Here is a 22,129-nt window from a genome sequence, read left to right as displayed (position 1 = left end):
CGTGTACGTAGAGAAGAATGATGGTAGTCCTAATGTTGCAAAGCATGGGAGGCGGCGGATTTCTGATAGCGAGGGGCCGGCTGGGTGCGAGGGGGTGCGTCACCATCATCATCATCATCAGCCTATATTTATGTCCACTGCAGGACGAACGCCTCGCTCTGCGAACTCCAATAACCCCTGTCTCGCGCTAGCTGATTCCAACTTGCACCTGCAAATTTCCTAACCTCATCACCCCACCTAGTTTTCTGCCTTCCTCGATTGCGCTTCCCATCTCTTGGGATCCATTCTGTAACTGTAATGGTCCACAGGTTATCTATCCTACGCATTACATGACCTGCCCAGCTTTATTTTTTCTCTTAATGTATATCAGGATATCGGCTATCCCCGTTTGCTCTCTGATCCACACCTCTCTCTCTCCCTGTATCTTGACGTTATGCCTAACATGTCTAGTTCCATCGCTCTTTGTGCGGTCTTTAACTTGTCCTCGAGCTTCTTTGTTAACCTCAAAGTTTTTGCCTCATATGCCTCATAGCACCAGTGGAATGCAATGATTATACACTTCTCAACGACAGTGGTAAGCTCCCAGTCAGGATTTGGGAATGCCTGCCGTATGCACTCGAACTCAATTTTATTCTTCTGTAAATTTCCTTCTCATTATCAGGATAGCATATTCTAAAAAGCTGGGGTGACAAAAAAAGGTCAACTTGAGGTTGAGGCAGCTTTGGTCAATCTGGGGGGTTAGGTTTACCAGAAAACTGGAAGTGATTAAGGTAGGCTTTGGACAGTTCATAAGCTAGCAAACATTTTTTTATGAAAGGGTAAAAAAATTGAGTTCTGTCAAGCGCTGTCTCGTTGTGATTAAAAAGTGCAAATGGGAAATGAAATGTATGAGTAGAAATACATCTCTTACCGAAAGCCGATAGAAGGAGAGATCAGCCACATGCAAACTGACACAATATATGGAGAAACGAAGTTCAAATTCGACGCAGCATGGTTATAAATTATTTTATTCATACAGAATGGTGTGGAAAAATTGTATTTGGGGAAGATGATATGATCATCTCTGATCTAAAAAAGTTCACCGATGATTACGATACTCCCTAATGCGAAATTTGAGTGCCACTCTATACAAGTTCTTTTCATTGGCTGGCGCGAACAATCTCTCTCGTGCGGCACGTTGCAAACAGAGCGAAGTGTGGCGCAACTGCCTCGCTAATTGGGCGATCGAGAGAGGCAGCGCGTGGGTGACGCATGTGTGCGATTCACAGCCGTCGCCGCAGACAGACCTCCACTTATGCAGCGCTTTGTATCCATATATGGTATCGGTGGCGTCATCGATGAACAGATGACATGCACTACTCTGGCACCATCTCGTAGCAATCGTCGCCGCGGAGCCCGTCTTGCGCGGCACGGTGCTTTTCTTCCCGCGCTTTCGACGTACCATCCTCCGTTTTCCTCCTCGCGCTCTTTTCGCTATCGCCGTCTTTCATCCCCCGCTGCGCTACGCGTTTGCCCTTTCATACTTCGCAATGCTCGTTCGCTCGCTTACGAGGGATGCCGACGTTCTGCTCAGGAGCGGACGCCTAACAGCTGCGCCCTAAAAGATGCATGACGCTAAAATGTTCATACTGTATCCGCATAAGCTAACATTCATTGGCTGTCCTGTTACACAGATCCATCGGTTGTCATTCAGTAACTGCGAATTGTGCTAGTGCAGGTAAAACTAGAATTAATTTTGTGCACATATGCACTTCTAGTAGTTTAGGTTAGTTGAAGGTGGTTGCAGGGCTTACAGCTTGGGCACGAACAGGTTGTTACTTTGACGATACACTGAGGCTTCACTTTTGCGTGCACTACATACTTAGTGTTAAGTGACCATTGCTACACAAGGCAACACAGTTTTAAGGCGATGAATGCTGGATATTATTGAGTAGCACTTCCGTAGGACTTTCTATATGTTTCGTAATTTTATGGATAACTTTTTATAAATACTAGTGGTGCTTAGAGTGCATTTTTGGTTGTTATTAACCTAATATCCAAGTTCTTTCTAAATTAGAGGCATTCTCGTAGATCTAGTTGAATGTGGTTTTATTGCAATAGGAATTATACAGCGACCGTGACAGTGCGATATCGGACTGACATAGTATTGATGCGCGTGCACTGCTCACGCGTGGATGATTAGCAGGTCTCCAGAGATGATGAGTGCGTTTGGCTGCAAAACCTAGAAAGCCAATTGCACGTACCGCCATGCCCTGGTAAATCGGCTACGCTGGAGCCATGGCCACGTTCTGGCTTCCGCTGCATACATGAGCGTCGCGCGCTTACACCTTTGCGTTCCTGCTGAGGAGCAGTCTGCATACCAGAATGGGTAGTACATGTCACGGTAAATCCAACTAACCCTTTTATTGGGTGCTCACGAGTGCCTCGCCTCACGCAGCATTAAGGAGCGACGCCGAGAGCACCGCTTCAGAAAGTGTTGTGACATGCCTGGTATCTGCCAGGGCACTGTTCCTGGTGCATAGCAGCAGCTGTCTTGCGTGCTGCACTGCGCCATGACGTCTGGGCGTATTACAATACGAGTTTTTTTTTTGTGGTACTGTTCTAACATCCCCAATGAGCGGACGCCGGGAAAGAAGCTGCTTTCTGTAGTTTCAGAAACTCCCCGCGCCCGTAGGTCACACGTAATTGGGACAGAAGCACTGTGCAAAAAAAAAAGAGAGAACAGCAATATGAACGATTGTTTACGACAATCCTTATTGAAAATTCACTCAAGCTGATTTACTTTCATCGGTCAAAAACACAATGCTACTATCAGAAGGCCAGTAATGCAAGCATTTGTGTAAATAAATAAAAAAATAAATAAACATTTACTGCACTGATAAGCTAGAACAGAGCACAGAAATAATTCCTAAACATTTTAAAACATGTAAATGTGGTTAATCAGCATGCCCTTTGGGATTTGTTCAACAGAAATGCTATTTGCATTAGGAATATTGAGGAGGTAAACATATGGTAAAAATAGGTAAAACATATGATGTACACCGTTGGCGACATGTAGTGCGACAAAAAGATTGGCACCGTTGGACAGAATGTCGGGTATCTCAAGTGAGTATGAAACAGTTTAGGTTGAAGAAGAGCAACAGTCTGTCATTATTACTTAGAACTGCGGTTTTGTACATGCTCAATAGACAGCTCGATGCTTTTGAGGATGTGAGAAGCAGTGAATGTACGGGTTAGTGTATTTGTACCATGGTGCATTCGCGATTAGACATATTGCTTGCCTTTGTGCAACAATATTTTTTTTTGTTCATTTTGTTTTGTCATCTTGACTTATAAAAGTAAAACAGTACAAAATAATTGGTAGTATACAGGCTTTCTCCGTCAAACTATCTGCCTGTTGAGGAAGTACGTGTCTATGGCCATTTACTATACCGATTATTGTGTTTATCCTTAACCTTACAGTATCGACAAGCGCATCCCAACTAAGCGATTCATTACCCATTGTTAGAAGACCGTGCGGTGAGCTATAAGGCAATGTGTAACTTGCTATAACTGAAGGGTTATTCTGCACAGTATGTAGTAGTTCTCACCAATGCAAGGTAAACGATACAAATGATATACTGTGGCTTCCTTTAGGACAACTTTTCTAAGCAGTCTCTTGCGCTGTTTAGAAGGCTTAGCAGCAGGCGTTTTTGTATGTCCATTACGCTCCATTTCAAGGTGTTATTTACATCTCACTTTGTTGTACAAGTGTATGTGAAATCATCCAACCACATCCACCATGCAGGCCCTGCATGTGGTACAAGGTTTCGGTGAACAAAAATTGAATTTCTCGGAGTGAAATCCGTCAGAAAACTTTACCATCCGACGTCGGATTCGCCGTCGGATTGTTTACCAATCGGCGTCGGATTGTTATTTGAATGTACGAGAAAACCTATTTCTGCTACGAGGAAACTCAAACACAAGTCCTTTTTCCAGCATGTCTACCAGACCTGCGCGCGTCGGGGCAATAGCAAAGAATTATTAAAGTTATAAAAACAGGTGCTAGGGCCTTCACATTTTAATATAAGACCACTTGTATTGCCCCTGGAAAAATACCTTTCCAGCAATGCATTTCATTTTAAAAGTGAAGCCGACTTTAAGGGGATCGGTGTAGGCTTGGTGTTTGTAACCTGGCTTTCCCACGTTCAGTGTTGCAGTGAATGAAGGCTACTTGCCGTATGCAAACGATGCGATGCGAACGGGTCCCGATAAAGCTATCGCGTTCTACTCTTAAAGGTGAAGCTTAAGCGTCCTCCAATTTTTTTACTAATTCAAGGAATGAGATACGATACCGCAATAAAGCCTGTTATAAGGTACATATTTTGGTGGCATCTGTACGCAAAAGGCTACTATCATCAGCATTGGCTCGTTGGCGCCGCTGGGTTCGCGCTTGTTCTCGGCACGCGCTCGTGCTACTGCTCCAGCGTTCGTCGTCGTTGTCTGCTTCCACGGCTGGCTGCGTTGCCGCTAATGATTCCAGCATATAATTTCACTTCTCTTCTGTCGTCGTAATGGGGAGGCCGCGTTTATGGGGGTATGAACCATTGATTAAGAGGGTATGAGCCATTCATTGTCTCATTTACCGGACAGATTTAATTTTGAAGGAATTTTATGGAAATCCATCTAGAATGAACGCGCTCGGGAAGGGGCTCGTTGTCGATGTGCCAATTCTAGCGTGAGGGCTTCCGAAGCCCAGGCGAAACGTCGGCAAAGAGCCGCTGACCCCGAGTTGCAGGAGCCCGATGTTGAGGCCAAACGTCAGCGTCGTCTTGCGCTCCAGGAACCCGACAACGGCGGTGCACGCCTCGGCAACGCTAGCGCCAACTTCCCCGGTGCGACGGCCACGTTAAACGCGATTTTCTCAGCCGGAACTTCAGAGCCAGCTGCAGTGCGTGTGACTGGTTATGGTTCGAGCACAACGTGGCACTCTTCAGTGCAATTCGTTCGGAGGAAATCCAAAGAAACACATGACAAGCTTCGCTCACACCCCATTTCCTCGATAGGGGATGGAGTACTGATTTTTAACGCGACAGCGTTAAGCGCCTTTTTGCGTTAAGGGCCCCGTGTCGCAGAAAATCTGGCGTTGGTGTCGGCGCCGCCGTCGGCGTAAGCATCGGCATCCGTGGCAGCCGTGGCCGAGCAATTCATCCCTAACCACCCCCACCACGGGCCCTCCGCGTTGGGCAGGGGTTTAGTGAAAAAAAATGCATTTCTCAAAGTAAAATTCGTCAGAACATTCGTAAAGTACGACTTAACTACAAACTACAGACATGATAGCGTCGGATTGTAATTTGATTAAACGAGAAAAAAGCCCAATAAGCAGATAGGGATCTTTGAATACTATCGCATTCCACTCATAAAGGCGACGCTTAAAGGTCCTCAATTCTGATTGTGGGTGGCTCAAACAGGCAACGCTCCCGCAATTTTTAATAACGGAGCTGTTTAGGCCGGCCGCAAGTCATTGATGCGTCGAAAAAATGAGGGCCGATCCTGGCGGTAGTGCGGAAAGGGTCCAAGCGCAATGGCACATACTCCTGTGAACTAGCGAGGCTGAGCGTGGCTAAGCGTGGTTGGGACTACTTAAGCTTAGTCAGTCATCCATAGCCAATCAATAGCTAATCGATAATCGATTCATAATGAATAAATTCCGGAAAATGCTGGCGATGACTTGGTAGTGCTTAGTCTCGCTCAAAAGCCAGGACTAGCTAGGTGCCCATGAGCTCCGCTGTCTCTTTAGCATTGCGCCTCCAGTGCAAGCTACACTAATTGCTTTAATTTATGTTACAAGGAGTTACCCAGCAGACAATAACGGCATCCTCAAATACAATTTGTTCTTCTGTTGGTGCAATAATGTATCAGCAACACTGCATAATGAAAAAGTCGACAAATTAAATTGCATGCATTGTCAATAAAGTGAACAGAGAGCTGCGCGGTTATTTATAATGTTACTCGGGCATCAGCTCATACTTACCTGAGCATTACAAAACAGGCTCAGGCACTGAAAATTGGGTCCAAATTTACGTCCAACTAACTTTCGTGCTGATTGCAAAACTGCCCACATTAGCAATAAATGCGAATTCAGTGTTGTGAGTCAAGTCCTTCCCTAGCAAGCAAAGGACTTTCTCGGTCCACAGAGATGCAGGGTGGGATCTGACGTAAGTGGTACCTACGTAAAGCACCAACAGTTGTATACAGCTTTCGGTTCATGCAGGCCTTGGCTAATGAAATGGCAAGGTGTTTTTTTTTTCGCTTGGGTTTCCATGTGGCATAACATCGTAATGGAGCTAAATATAAGCATGTAGACCCGTTTCATAGAGATACTGGAACTGTGACTTATGAAATGCGTTGTCGGTAATCCATCTTTAATAATCTTCAATTTGATCACTGTTCAATTTCACGCCTTTGTGTCCTTTCGCGAATTGTCTTTTTCCCAGGGCACGCCCAAAGTAGATGGCGGCCATCTACTGCAGACGCAGAAGCAGATGCCCCGCATATGCAAGATGAATAGCACATGCACTTTATTGGCAGCGAAAAATATGGTTGTTTAGTGCACAATCACTTGAATGAATTATCAGCACCTAAAAAAGAGTTTACGGCGGGTAAAAACGTGCCACGAATTCAGTTGTTTATCGTGTCGTGAAACATTAACTCAGACTTGTATCGCCTCGTGAGCAAACTAAATTCATGAAACTGTTAAGGCATTTTGCTGGAAATTGAACCAGTCATCTACACCTATTTTGGAGTTGGCATTGGAGGAAAAATATATTGACGCGAGATAGGCTGGCACCTGCGGCCACCGGCCGCTGCAACGAGAACGACGAAGTGTGTAGTGGAACGCGCGCTCCCCGTGTGTCAGCATAGATTAAAAAGAACACCGTTTTGCCAAGACCTCGATTGCTAACTTCGTGACATTTTCTGGTGGAGTTGCTGGGTAAATGATACGATCGCCCAAGACGCGGCGTACTCCTGACTCGTCGCCACTGTGTAGTCCGACAGAGCTCACCCCGGTACACGTCCGTACCAGCCGTCGTCTTCAGGGGCTCCAGCGACAGCACGGTCTGCTACCTGATCCTATCAGGATGATGCACCAACCTTCTACTGCTGCGCTTGCCACGCCAACGCAGATCCGTTTACATCAGCCGCAAACACCCAATGTGTTCCACGGAGGTACGTGCTCTTGAAGACGTCGAAGACTGGTTTGACCACTTCGAAAGGGTAGCCGAATTCAACGATTGGTCCCAAGAGCGCAAGCTGCGTAAGGTATACTTCACTCTCGGCGATTCCGCAAAGACGTGGTTCGAGCCACGAGGCGACACTGACATCGTGGGACGAATTTCGTCGGCAGTTAGTTGCCGCCCACACCAGCGCCGACAGAAGGGAGAGAGCGGAGTTGGCGATGCACGCAAGAATTCAAGCCCCTAATGAGAGCGTCATGACGTATATTGAAGATGTGGCTCGGCTCTTCAGACGTGCAGACGCTTCAACGCCCGAAGACAAAAAAGTTCGACACCTAATGCGAGGCGTAAATCAGGAAATCTTTGCCGGCCTTATCCGCAACCCACCGACTACACTTGCGGCCTTTCTCACTGAAGCCACTGCAATGAAAGGGGCACTACAACAGCGCGCCGGGCAGTACAATGGAAGCGTGACTGCAATTTCGAGGGGCATCCCTAACGTGACACTGGGAAGCGACGTCAGCGACCTGAGAGAGTTAATAAGAGGGGTCATAAGAGAAGAACTCCAAAAATACAGGTGATTGAGCCTCCGGTCGCGCGACTTTTTGTGGCGGATATGGTGCGATACGAGATCAGGCAAGCCATCCAAGTTCCTGAACGCTTCGGGGCACCACAGACACAGCAGCAAGTTAGGATGTGGTAGCCGTACGACGTCCATCCCTGTACAATACCTCAAACGATGTGCGCACCACGGAACAGACAGAAGTCGGGTTCAGCCGTCGTAATACGCCGTTTATCAGCGAGTCCAGGTCAAGAAAAAGTGATGTCTGGCGCGCTCCTGACCACCGTCCACTCGGTTTTCATTATGGCGAGGCTGGCCACATCTACAGAACGTGTCCCTACTGACGCGTGGGTCTCTGTGGGTTCTCTCCGAATGCGCCGCGTCCACGACCTGGTGAGCGTCCGGTGGAGATCGAGAGCTTCCTGGCGAGTCGTCCCAATTTCTTCGAACAGCCAAGGCATGAGACTCGCTCTTCGTCACCGGCTCCGTCACGATACCGGTTGCCAAGTCCTGCCTTCCGTCGAGACGCCCCTAGGTGCCGTTCGCCCAGCCATGCGAACCGGGAAAATTGAGTTCAGCGACCTCCGGAGGTGAGGCCGCTGACGCCGAGTGTACCGAATATCCTCCATTACGACGCAAGTGACGACAGCGACGACAACAGACCGACGTTCAAACGCACTCAGGTAATCCAAGGCACGTCGTAACATCGGAAATACCAGTTAGCATAGACGACGAAGAAGTCACAGGTTTAGTCGACACTGGCGCGGACACCTCTGTTATGAGCCGAGAACTTGCCGCTAAACTGAAAAAAGTTTACAGTAAGTGGGCTGGTCGCAGGTCCGTACTGCCGGAGGACACCTCTTAAATCCCGTGGGGAGGTGTACGGTATACGAGTGAATATTGGCGGCTTTTCGTACGTCGGAGATTACATTATCCTGCCGAGTTGTTCGAGAGAGTTGATCCTTGGAATGGACTTCCTGCAGGCTAATGGAGCCGTCATTCATTTCCATAAGTCACGGGTAACGTTTTCGACGGCGCATGCCATAACAAGCAGCAAGTACGACAGTCATGACAACGCCTTGCGCATCATCGACGACGATGTTACGTTACAGCCGAGGAGTAGCGTATTAGCCCTTCTAACCTGCGACGCGTTCGAAGACAATGAGGGCATTGCCGAGGCAAACATTCCGTTGCTGCTCGAACGGTATATCTGCATTGCTCGAGGCCTTGTTCAGTTGCAGAGCAAACGATCGCTAGTTCTTCTGACGAACTTCAGCAACGAGTTTCAGCACGTCCCTCAAGGCACGGCTGTCGCCTTCCTCAACGAAATGGCAGACTTCCATGACATCGGCACTTTAGAGGTGACTTCACCGGACGTGACAGATGCTACCACGCTTAGCAGCTGCATTCATATTAATGCCGGTTTGTCGAAACAACAGAAGTAACGACTCGTGAGCGAATTCTCTAGCTGCTTCTCTACAGAATCTAAAGTTCAGCTCACCTCCGTTTCGAAACACCATATTTTCACAGAGGAATCGGCGCGCCCAGTTCGTCAGCCTCCATATCGCGTGTGTCGCCAATGGAAAGGGAGGCGATTAAACGCCAGGTTATAGAAATGCTCAACGATGGCGTGATTCAACCTTCGACAAGCCCTTGGCCGTCCCCCGTCGTTCTGGTAAAAAAGAAGGACAATACACTACGCTTCTGTGTCGACTACAGGCGGCTTAACAAAGTCACCAAGCGCGATGTTTACCCCCTGCCAAGGATTGACGATGCCTTGGACCGTCTACGTTATGCCCAGTTCTTTACCTCGTTAGATCTTAAGTCACGGTACTGGCAGATCGAAGTCGACGAGCACGAGAAAACTGCAACGGGCTATATGAATTTAAAGTGCTCCGATTCGGCCTGTGTTCCGCTCCCGCCACATTCCAGCGAATGATGGGCACTGTACTCACTGAACTGATTGACAGACGTGCCTTGTCTACCTGGAGGACGTCGTTGTGTTTTCAAGCATGTTCGATGAACACCTGGCACACCTGAAGAGCGTTCTTGATGCTATCGGCAAGGCAAACCTCATTATCAAGCCTGAAAAATGCACATTGGTTTTCAGGAACTCAAGTTTCTGGGACACGTGGTCAGCCCCCAGGGCGTTCGGCCAGATCCTGAGAAGTTGGCTGCCGTTACTGAGTTCCCTCGTCCTACAGATAAGAAGGCTGTTCAGAGGTTTTTCGGACTCTGCGCCTACTACATTCGTTTCGTTGAAGGTTTATCAAAAATCGCTGAGCCTTTGACGAAATTGAAACGCCACGAAGTGCGCTTTTTTGGACGGAAAAACAAGAATAGGCGTTCACAGAGTTACGCAAACGACTGCAAATAGCTCCGGTGCTCGCGAACTTTTACGATGGTGCTGAAACTGAAATCCGCATGGACGCCAGCAACATTGCTCTCGGAGCCTTTGTTGTTCAGTGGCAAGACGGTACGGAACGTGTAATCGCTTATGCGAGCCGTAGTCTCAAGGCAGAGGCTAACTACTCGACCACTGAAAAGGAGTGTTTAGCAGTCGTTCGGGCCATCAGTAAGTTTCCACCCTACATGTATGGCCGGCTATTTCGAGCGGTCAGCGACCACCATTCACTTTGTTGGATGGCCAATCTCAGGGATCCCTCAGGCCGCCTCGCTCGTTGGAGTCTCCGCCTACAGGAGTATGACATAACTGTCGTCTACCGATGTGGACGAAAGCACAGCGACGCTGACTGCCTGTCACGTGCTCCGATTCCACTAACATCACCAGATTTGGAGCAAGATTTACCGTTTCTTGGTGTCATTGACAGGGTGCGAATGGCTGACCTACAACGTGCGGACACAGACTTGCTTGCTGCTATCCAGTATTTTCAAGGAGCTCACGTTAATGTTCCACGCCCGCTGTCACGGGGACTGACATCGTACTGCCTGCGGAGCAATTTACTTTACAAGAAAAACTTTGAAAACAGTCAGGAAACGTTCCTTCTCGTCGTCCCTACGGCATTGCGCCAAGAAGTTTTGCAGGCATGTCATGACGACCCCTGTGCCGGACACTTAGGCTTCACCAGAACACTAGCGCGCATACGCCAGCGATATTACTGGCCACGGCTACTTTCGTCTGTTCAGCGATATGTGAAAACCTGTCGTGACTGCCAGAGGCGTAAAGTACCACCCGTCAATCCTGCCGGTCCGCTCCAACCTCTGGACCCACCTCCAGCGCCGTTCCAACAAGTGGGCATGGATATCCTAGGTCCGTTCTCTACGTCATCTTCGGAAAACAAATGGATAATCCTCGTAACCGACTACCTAACCCGTTATGCTGAGACCAAAGCTGTACCCCGGGCAACCGCTGCTGAAGTCGCCAAGTTTTTCGTCCTCAACATTGTATTGCGCCATGGTGCACCCGCAGTCCTCATTACTGATCGCAGTGCAGCATTTACTGTTCATTTAATACAAGAAGCGGCCACGTTGACGCACTGCAACCATCGGCAAACCACGGCTTATCACCCCCAAACTAACGGATTGACAGAGCGCCTTAACAGAACACTGGCCAATATGCTCTCGATGTATGTTGATGTAGAGCACAAGACATGGGACGACATTTTGCGAAACGTGACATTTGCCTATAAAACAGCTCTGCAGAAGACCACCCAGTTCACCCCATTGGAACTTGTCTATGGACGTCGCGTCACAACACCTTTAGACGCCATGCTTCCAGTAGGCGACGGCACCACGACAAGCGAGGGCGCTGATGAATTTATCCAGAAAGCAGAGGAAGCTCGCCAGCTTGCTCGGAACCGCATCCGCAGCCAGCAGAGTACCGACGCCCGTCGTTACAACCAGAGCCTACGGAATGTCCAGTACAACCCCGGCGACCACGTGTGGGTGTAGACACCTGTCCGTCACCGTGGGCTCTCGGAGAAATTGTTGTGACGATACTTCGGACCATACGAGGTTGTGCGCCGGCTTAGCGATGTGAATTACGAGATCCTGCCCCAAAGCGTTGATCCTCGCTTGAGCCGACGACGTCCCCGCCCCGAAGTTGTACACGTAGTACGGATGAAGCCGTACTACACCCGCGAGTGAAGTGCACCTTTCAAACCCTTCGCCGTCCTACGCAGTGTTGTGGTTATCCTTAGCTTTTGTGACCACATTTGCCATTAGAGTTGTCCTGCCACCTTATGCACTTTATTTTACCCAGCCGACCGGGACGTCGCTTTTGAAAGGGGAGAAATGACGCGAGATAGGCTGGCACCTGCGGCCGCCGGCCGCTACAACGAGAACGACGAAGTGTGTAGTGGAACGCGCGCTCCCCGACTGTCAGCCTATGGTATGGTATGGAGAACTTTATTGAGTCCTGAAGGTCAACCCTGGGTTGACGCGGGCCGCTCCCACGTTGGGACTGTCAGGCCGAGCCCTTCAGCCACATCGCGGGCCTTCTGGACTGCCCGTAATTGGTCAGAGAGTGATTCACTTCGTAGCATTTGCCGCCACCATTCTTGTTCCTTGTCACAGTCTGCGAAGACCGCAGGGCACTGCCAAAGCATCTGGTCAAGAGTAATGATGTCATTGCACTTATTACAATTGGTTTGAATTTCCCTCTCCGGATAGATCCTGTTAATAAAATATGGACTTGGGTATGTCCTTGTCTGTAGCAAACGTAATGTGACCGCTTGGGCTCTGCAAAGTTTACCGTGTGGCAATGGGTATTCCCGTCTGCTTAAATAATAATGTTTCGTGATTTCGTTATATGTTAATAATCGATCCCTGTGTTCCCCATGTGAAGTGTAAGCTGCTCGGTCTTGAAGAGCACGGCTAGAAAGTCCTCGTGCTGCTTCATTTGCCACCTCATTGAGGCTTCTCCGAGTTCCGTCCACCACCCCCAGATGTGCAGGAAACCAGCGAATTTCGATCCTCTCACTGTTGACCTTGTCTAGTAACTTGGTTGCTATCCGTGTCACATATCCGTTAGTAAAGTTGCGTATGGCTGTTCTAGAGTCACTGTAAATATGTGTCCACCGATTTTCCCGGATGGCTAAGGCGATGGCTACTTGTTCTGCTACTGTTGGGTCCTTTGTATAGACGGTGATGGCATCCCGTATGTTACCTTGAGTGTCTACAACAACGGAGGTATATGCATCCTTATTTTTAACCCAGGCAGCGTCAACGAATACCGCCTGCTGCTTATGTTGATCTATGTCTTGAAGGAGTGCCTTGGCTCTTGCCTTCCGTCTCTCGAGGTTATGTTTCGGGTGCATGTTCCTAGGGAACGGGGTGGTCTTAATTTTTTCTCGTAGTCCCGCTTGCAATTCTGTTAATAATTCTCCTTTGTTGGTTTGGTTGTTACTTTCTACGCCAATTTCTTCAAGTAGCGCCCTTCCAGGTCGTGTCCTCATTAGTCTCTCTTGGTGGGCCACCTGTTGAGCCTCAGCTATCTCTTCTAGTGTGTTATGCAGCCCTAGGCGCAATAATCTATCATTGGCAGTGCTGATGGGAAGTCCTAGTGTAGCCTTTATAAGTCGTCTGATTAAAGCGTTTAGCTTGTTCTTATCAGCCTGTGTCCATTGTAGCATGCCTGCCACGTACGAGAAGTGGCAAAATGCGAATGCATGTGCCAATCTTATGGCACTGTCTTCTCCTAGCCCATTATGCTTATTTGTAATTCTACGCAGAAGTCTAATGACTTCTTCAGACTTCTTAGAGATATGTTGTATCATCCTGCGATTAGATCCATTCGCTTCCAGGAGGAGGCCTAGCACCCTAATAGTCTCCACCTGCCTGATTGGCTCTCCATTCTTGGCGTATATGTCAATGCGGGGTTCTTCCTCTGGGATATATTCTTTCGGCTTGCGCCCACGCTTACTGCTCCGCAGTACCAATAGTTCTGATTTTTTAGCAGAGCAGTTCAGTCCCATACCCTCAAGTATGGTTTCCACCACATAAATGCTTTCCTGTAGTTTGGTCTCTGTTTGTCCCATATTACCTTCAGCACTCCAGATTGTTACATCATCTGCATATATTGCAAAATGGATACCTTCAATCTGCGCGAGACCTCGATCCACTTTTGACATTGCCAAATTAAATAACATGGGAGATAGGACAGACCCTTGTGGTGTCCCACGATTCCCAAGTTCCAGGGTTGTCGATTGGAGTTCGCCTAACCTGAGACAAGCAGAACGGCAACCGAGAAAGGCTTTGACTATATTGTGCAATCGCTTACCCAATCACATCTCCGAGAGGATATCCAATATGGCCTTGTGTTTGATGCGATCAAAGGCTTTTTCTACATCTAGGCCTAGTAGAGCTCTCGTATGTAGCGGGCTAGCAAGAATAAGGTGATGTTTGATAAAAAGCATTGCATCTTGAGTCGAAAGTCCAGGACGGAAACCGATCAGGTTATGCGGAAGAACATTTCTGTTCTCTACATACTTAGTCTATTAAGTATGACATGCTCCATGGTTTTGCCCAGACATGATGTTAACGATATGGGCCTTAGGTTATCTAGATTGAGTTGCTTGCCTGGTTTGGGAATAAGAATTGTGTTAGCAATTCGCCATTCCTTCGGATAATCACCGTTTTTCCAGAGTTCATTAAAATACTCAGTTAAATACCTTATAGAATCATCGTCCAGATTTTTCAAAAGCCTATTAGAAATGCCATCTGGACCAGCAGCGGATCTACTGTTGAGGTCGTACAGGGCTGCGCGAACTTCGCTTTCTGTGAACTCTTGATCCATAAGCTCACAGTCTTCCCATGTATATTCAGGCTGGTCTGTACTCTCATTGCTATCCTTAAGTGGTAAATACTTAGCTGCGAGCCGATCAAGAATGGCCTCGTCCGTTGTGTCCTGACTCTCACGATGGACGAGTCGTGCTACTGCTGTTCTCCTATTAGATTTCGTGTCGTTCTCATGAAGCAAATGTCTAAGTAAGTTCCAATTTCCACCTCGTTTAATTCGACCATCTATGGTATTACAAAGCTCATCCCATTGTTGTTGCTGTAAATATCTGGCGTGTTCCTCAATCTCCCTATTCAACAATGCTATACGCTTCCTGAGTCTCCTGTTCAGCCGTTGCGTTTTCCATCTTTTTAACATAGATTGTTTGGCTTCAATCAAGTGTGCCAGCCTACTGTCCATGATTTCGATATCCTCCTCAGTAGTAATAGCCTTCGTTGCCGCCTTTACATCTTCCCTGAGCTGAGTGGTCCAAGTTTGGACTGTTTTCTTTTGTCCTGTCTCTGTCTAAGCTCTGCTTTTCCTTGCTTTCCGAAAAAGATCCCAGTCAATGTAGTTAAAGTGCTTTATCTCATTACTGGGTGTCTCCAATACTATTTGTAATATGCAATGGTCACTACCCAGATCAATATTGGAATTATTCCAGCCAGCGTTCGCTAAATTTGATACAAAAGTAAGGTCTGGGGTGGAGTCCCTGCACGTAGAAGTACCACACCTAGTGGGATAAGCTGGGTCAGTGATGAGGGAGAGATTAAGATCTGTAGCTAGATGCCAGAGTCCATCCCCTTTCTTAGTATTCCAGCGATATCCCCAGGTTTGATGTGGGGCGTTGAAATCCCCTCCAATAATGAGTGGAGCGTGCTTAGCAACAGCCATAGTCTTATTAAGAAGTGCCCTGAAACTTTGTTTCATGTCGCTAGGGCTGCTGTAAACATTGAGACAAAAGAGGCTTTGCGGTTTGCCTCTATTCCTTTTCAAAATGATTTCCACAAGTAAGTATTCTAATTTGTTTAGTCCAAGGCGCAAATCATGTTCTATGAATGGTATTTTCTTATCTACGAGCGTGGCTAGCCCCCTACCCGGCTCTTTGCCCCTGCATGTCGCTTTGTATCCGGATAGGCTGATCTCATCCGCCAAGGTTTCCTGCAGCATAATTATTTTTGGTTTATCTGGAGATGTTTTTCTCAACTGCATGAGAGGTGCTTTTTTATGATGAAATCCTCGGCAATTCCATTGCCACACGGTAAAGCTCCCCCTGCTAGCCATTGCTTATAGAAACCGCCTTACTGCTACCCGCTAGAGTACGCTTCGTATAACTCCCCGACGCACCAGGGAGCGATCTGACGCTCTCTGCTTCTGAGGGTAGGTATTCATCGTCCTCGCCTTGCGCTTCTACTTTTGAAAGCCTCTTTTCTGTCGTCACTCTCCATTTCCATAATTTATCAACTTTGAAGGTAGTTCTATCTGTGGCATCTCTAAGTTGTTTAATCGCCTCCTTAATCTCTTCCAAAGCAGAAGCTCCAAAGAAGCGGGCTTATTGCCCGCTTCTTTGGAGCTGGTGAATTTTCTTCTTCCTGACTGTTGTCATTATTCACCGGTTTGGCTATTGCTACTTTTGTGGAGCTAGACTGCGAGTTCTTGCGAAGTTCTACAACCTGCTTAGTAAGTTCTTCATTTGCCTTTCTCAGCTGTTCTATCCTGGCATCATTATCTCCGACCTGCTGCCCCGCACCGCTCTCTGCAGCCCTCACAGTACCTTTCACTTTGTCGGCCCAGGCTGTTCCAGATATCGTCTTGTCGCCAGGCTTCTGCTTTCCTCCTTCAAAGCGCACCTGCACTTCACGTGATCTGGAGCGGCTTCTGCCCTTCGACGGCGAGCGGCGTCTTGACCGTGTGGGGCTTTTTGAGCGTGAGCGCTCCTTGGCGCCCGTTTGGGCATCCCATTTCCGCTCAGCTGATGTCGCCCTCGAAGCAGATCTGTTGCGTTCACGTCGTCGAATTCGCACCACGTATGGAATTTGGTACCGCTCTTGGCAGGTCTTGTCTCCAGTTGGGTGGTCCCCTCCACAGAATTTGCAGTTAGGCACACACGTGTGATTGTCCTCCGGGTTTTGAGTGCCACATCCTCTGCACTGAACCACGTCCGGTGTTGGACATACATCTGATCTATGTCCAATCTTCCCGCAAGCATAGCAGACATCAAACTCCTTCCTATACAGGTAACACCTCACAAGGGTCGACCCATATCTGACATAATTGGGTACATTGAGCTCATCAAACAAAACAATGACCGAGCCAGTCGATTTAATACGTTTGGCTGCCAATGCCAGTGGGTTAAAGTCATGCACAATGTTCTTCGTTATCGTGGCCTGATTGTCTCTGAGGTCAACTCTCCGAATCACACCTTTACACGTGGTATGCGGAGCTGTGTCGTAGGCGTTAACTTCATATTCGGTTTCCACTATAATGATTGACTTGATTCATACATACCTGGCAGCATGACTGGAATAAAAAAAACACCGTTTGGCCAAGGCCTCGATTGCTAACTTCATGACAATATTTAGAAGCTGTAGCTATTTCAGCAGCAATTGTATCAGCGCTTATGCTATTATAGGTAAAGCTAATAGTTATAGTAAGCTAAGCTTTTACATTAAATTTCCGTAGGACAACAAATTGTCGTAAATAACACAACTTGCACAGTACCACGTGAGATAGGAACCGGTGGTCCAATATGCTTTTCCCATAAGACGATATCGAAAATATCGAAAATAAAAGGGGAACTAAATCTATTGGAGCCAAACCCGGAACATTCACCCCTCTAGCCACGGCCTCTGGATCATCGAAAAGATACTGCTAACTAAAAAAGAACTCAGAAGACGTTTAAGTTCCGCCTTTAAGAGTGGAACGCGATATCATTCAAATATCCCTCACTGCTTCTCACGCTTCTCGGCAACTGCAGCTTATGTAACCGTAATGTTTATCGGGAAACACTGGTGGCGAAAGGTATGCACGAACGCGAGCTTCCTGGTAGAAACGCGGCCTCTTGTTTGGACCGATTCTGGAGGTACTGCACAGCCACTCCAGAAAAAAATGAAACCTTTAAAGGTTTCTCTTAGTCTTTCGAATTTTTAATATTTAAGTATGAGAAGATTTAACATAAAAGGCACGCGCTGTCGGTGTTTGAGCAACTTCGTATGAAGAACGTTAGGGATAGAACGGTATGACAATATAACCCGCATATCCCGCATGTCATATAGCATATATCTAAATATATATGGAAATTTTCGATCACGGACAATGAGCCGACGCCGACACCGGATTTTCTGCGACATGTGGGGCTTTCGCGTTTAAATCTCCGACAGTTGCGACACTACCTATTGCGTAATTTGAACGCAGCTCTATATGTGTTTTCCGTTCGCGATGTGTCGAGGCAAATAATTTGAGATAGACATGTATGTACAGCTCGGTCCCCTCTTAGAGGGAACACGCGAGCGCGTGGCCAGCGGTCCGCGGAGCGCTAACTGCTGGCGAGATTTCAAAACATGGAGCATGCGCATTCATTCGGGTGGTGCGTGCCCTGCGTCGTCTGCTACTTCTCCGCCCCAGCGCTAGCAAGCGCTGGCCCATCCAGATTTATTTTTTTTTCGCACTGTGAAGCAATGATACTGCTGATACCAACCCTGCCTCCCGCTTGTTGAATAGGCGGACATTATATGGTTGGATGGGCAAACTTGGTATGCTTGCTGCATCTGGCTTCAATTGTTTTCTCTCTTATAAAAAGTGGCCAGTTGCTGCGAGCAGTACCTGAGAAACATACGACTAGCTTATCGGTTTGCATTGACCCAAGGTTGCGGAAGTGACAGGCTTCGTTATCACTTTTGCAGAATTCCACAGTTACGGGTTGCTCCACAACCATTATTCGGGTAAATTTTCTCAGCTGTGAGCAGCGCTTGGTCCTATTTCCCTTGCACACATGTGCGTTTTTTTTTTGCGTTTGGACTTGTGCCAACACACTACCAGATTTGCATCCTTTTAAAGTCGTGTGACTAGTTCTGTCTCCATATACCCTCTGTCGCAAAAATATAATCAACAAATTTTCTCCTCCACGTTTAATTTCATGAGTCGTTCTATGCACACCTTACGTCATTGCGGGAACGTGTGGGTGTAACAGAATCATTTTCATAAAACTGCATGCCCAATCGATATGACAAATATCCTAATTATGGAGTTTCTGCGGACATTCCTTTAACGAACAAGAACCCAGTCTAGTTAAAACTCGCGAGAGACTGCAGCGACAAACAAAACTTTCTTTTTTTTCTGCTTGCTGATCACCCGATGAGCATCAAGCAGAGTGGCGGCTAGATAAATCCCACCGCGGAAAAACGGATGCGCTCTCCAGCGCTTGTCGAGCGCAGGGGCGGAGAAGTAGCGGACGAAGCGGGGCACGCACCGCCCTTACGACTCCATGTGCATGCGCCGCGTTTACAAATCTCGCCGCCAGCTAGCGCCGTGCGGGCCGCAGGCCACGCGCTCGCGTGTTCCCTCTAAGAGTGGACCGAGCTGTACGTAGACTTGCAGATCACTCAGGGCCTTCGCAGAGGGAGGGGCAGTATGAGAATGCTTGCATGATGAGCGACATTGGAGCCAGCTGTTGAAGAAGACGACGTACGCGTGAGCAGTGGCACAAGGGTGCTCGCGCAGTTACGCCGAGGTACGCCGACGTTCAATGCAGGAACGGGTGCCTGAGAGCTGGGGCACTGTGACGTAAAATGATTCCTAACTCCGACGTCAAATTTACGTAACCAGCGACGCAAGCATCGGGCGGTGACCCGCAGCATTGTCTGAACAAACCAATCAAACACGTTCCTCCTTTATAGGAGGTCGCCTTTGTCCGCTGTCAAAACCAATAACATTGACTACACACTCAGCGGTTTTTCTTATCTAATTGACTGACAAGAGGTGAGGAGCACGCTCTAGTGGAGAGGGTTTCGATGGGGCCGAGCCAGCACAGTGAAAATAGATAACCGCATGAAGAGGGTGGTGCCGGCTTCTCCGATTGGTGTGCTTCGCCTTACTCAGCTTGCGGTGGCTGGTCGAAAATCGCGGTGGCATTCAACGAAATGATAAGAATGCCGCTAAAACGGATCCTCAGCAAGGAAGAGTTGGCAGAGCGATGTCGTATGCATGCCGAAAGGGTTAGATACCATTTTACTGCCACGCAAAAAGGTTTATTATGCGCAAATAAACACATGCTCACCGGCAGGTGCGAGTAGCGAGGGCCTGAGCGATCGGCGGGCAGCCATCTTCTATTCCTTTCGGAACGGGGCAGTCTATGGCTATTCAGAAAAAATTTCAGTTTTGTTCGGCATAATATTGCATTTTTGTCGCGTACATGTCACTTTGACGTGGTGAGTTTTCGCGGTTTTGTGTGGTCGGGTGACAGACAGGCGAAGTGGGCGTAGCCAGAAAGCATTGTACCAATACTAGAGGGCTAATGGTGAATAGGCGTTGAATCAGGAATGAATATTTTTCTTATGTGCGGTTATCTCATGCATAGTCAGTATGTACGCGTTATATCACATGGGGAGCTATCGCGGTTTTCGTGACGTCGCGTGACAGACAGGTGAAGTTGGGAGTGGCCCGGAAGCGTATTTCTATTTCAGCCCCCGTACAGCGCTCGACCGCTGGCGCCGCGCTGCGACGCTCGCGCGTACCATGTTTCTAGCCGCCGCCGTTGGAACGGAGGAGGCGTTGACGGAGAACACGCTGGGTTGGGGCTGACTAGCCTGCTGTTAGGGGATCGGTGGTATTCCTAAATAAACGCATCACTGTTTTGATGATCCAAATATAATCTCACTATCAGGGAGTGAGCAGTCTACCTGACTGGAGCAGTATTTTTTTTATTTGGGGTGTTGCTACGCTGCGCTCCGCAACACCCCAACGACCGCCGCTTCGCGTCGGCGCCCGGCACCACGGCTTCCGCCGTGGCGCCGGGGTTCAAACGACCGCGCTGGCAAACAGAGGAAAACAAAAGGAGCGTGATAGAATAAAAAAAAGAGAAAAAAAAAAAAGATCGAGCCAGGGCGGGAATCGAACCCGCGTACGCATTATCCAGAAGCGAGCGCTCTAACGACTCAGCCATACAGCCACTTTTTTTTTCTTTATTGCATAAAAATATTAGTAGTTATATGCGACAATTAGTTGTGTTACATATATACATACATGACAAAACAAATTCACACACGCTAGGCAGTCGAATGCAGCTGCACTTGCAAGGTTTGCAAGCATGCGAACCATATGATTGCGTGCGAGCGCCCTCGGCGAAAGCAACCACCTAGAAACGCGGTACGCACGAGCGGCGCAGCGTGTTGCCTGCGGTCGAGCGCTGTACGGGGGCGCAAATAGAAATACGCGGCCCGGAAATGTTTTGACCAAATGTGGAGGTTGATTGCAGAAATTGGAATCAAAACAGTTTGACATCATTTTACATTATAGCGCCCCTGCATTAAAGGAGTGTTGATGCAGATCCTTAATATTATTGGCACATGCCCACTCTGGGGGATTGACCAAGAATTCGGTGGGCCAAAGTAAAGTAAGAGATAAGAAGAAAATATTTTAGGACAGGTAGGTAAAAATAAGAGATATAGATTGGAGGGAGTGATTGCTTATCGAAACTAACGGAACCTTGTACCCCTTGCAAATAAAATTGACACACTAACATCTTTACGTGCCTACGAAAGCTTGGCATCCTACACGCAGCTCGGTTTCAACCATGTAATAGGTTGCACTACAGAGTACCAGAAATTGGATATCATACTGAAGCAATGAATGGTCATGTTTTGCTTTTGCTGAAATACAGCTAGGGGCAAATTATGGGAATAAATGAATTCCTGTTTGATTCTCTCATTATGTTTTTTTTCCAGATACCTACAAGGCCTGTGAACTGTGGGTTCGAGACAGCTACTTCGAGAGAAACACATCGTTCCATACTTGCTGCGACTTCATCTTCGACTTTTTCTGCTCGCCTGCAACACAGGTGCTCTATAATCGAACGCAATGTGAAGAACTAAGGAATGATAACTTCGGCATGATAAATATGAATTAAACCGTGTTCTGTTTCAAACTGTTCAACCTAATTCTGCACTCCTACATATGGTAGGCAGTCGTAGTTCGCACTGCAGGCGAATCATTGATTGCGACAGCAATTTATTAAACAGCTATATGAAGTAAGCCTTGTCGTTTTAACAGTTGTATAAAGAGCTTTAAACACTATTATCAACTAAATTAACAAGCTCGTCGTCACGCGCGCACACGCATGTGAAAACACATCTTACTCGATCAGCGCGGACACTCACTGTGAGAACGCGTTCGTGATGAAAAGCGGCAGCAAAGGCGAGTGAATTCCCCTCCGCGCGGCCTCTCGCTTCAACGCGAACTAGGAGCGCGAGAACACAGCGCACACGAAGCCATCAGCTATCTCTGGTAACTAGCCTTTTAAGCCATCGCAGATTTCCTCCAAGGTAGGACGTGCGTGCCGCACTCAGCCGCTTCAGCTGGAGTAGAAGAGGAGATGCAAAGTAACCTGTCCCCTTC

General features: G+C 47.9%; 1 protein-coding gene across 2 annotated transcripts in view; it reads left to right on the top strand.

The window, feature by feature from the left end:
• LOC119441345 (uncharacterized) overlaps window positions 1–21,649 on the top strand; it is a 108,109-nt gene extending 86,460 nt beyond the window's left edge. For both annotated transcript variants that reach the window (XM_037705961.2, XM_049661180.1), the window contains exon 5: window positions 21,460–21,649. In XM_037705961.2, the coding sequence (XP_037561889.1) occupies window positions 21,460–21,641 (182 nt within the window). In that variant the 3' untranslated portion in view covers window positions 21,642–21,649. The remainder of the gene's footprint in view (window positions 1–21,459) is intronic.
• The last annotated feature ends 480 nt before the right edge of the window (window positions 21,650–22,129 follow it).

The sequence above is a fragment of the Dermacentor silvarum genome, chromosome 2, assembly GCF_013339745.2.
Source record: "Dermacentor silvarum isolate Dsil-2018 chromosome 2, BIME_Dsil_1.4, whole genome shotgun sequence".
NCBI classification, from domain to species: domain Eukaryota; kingdom Metazoa; phylum Arthropoda; class Arachnida; order Ixodida; family Ixodidae; genus Dermacentor; species Dermacentor silvarum.
This window is presented reverse-complemented; position numbering and strand designations above follow the sequence as displayed.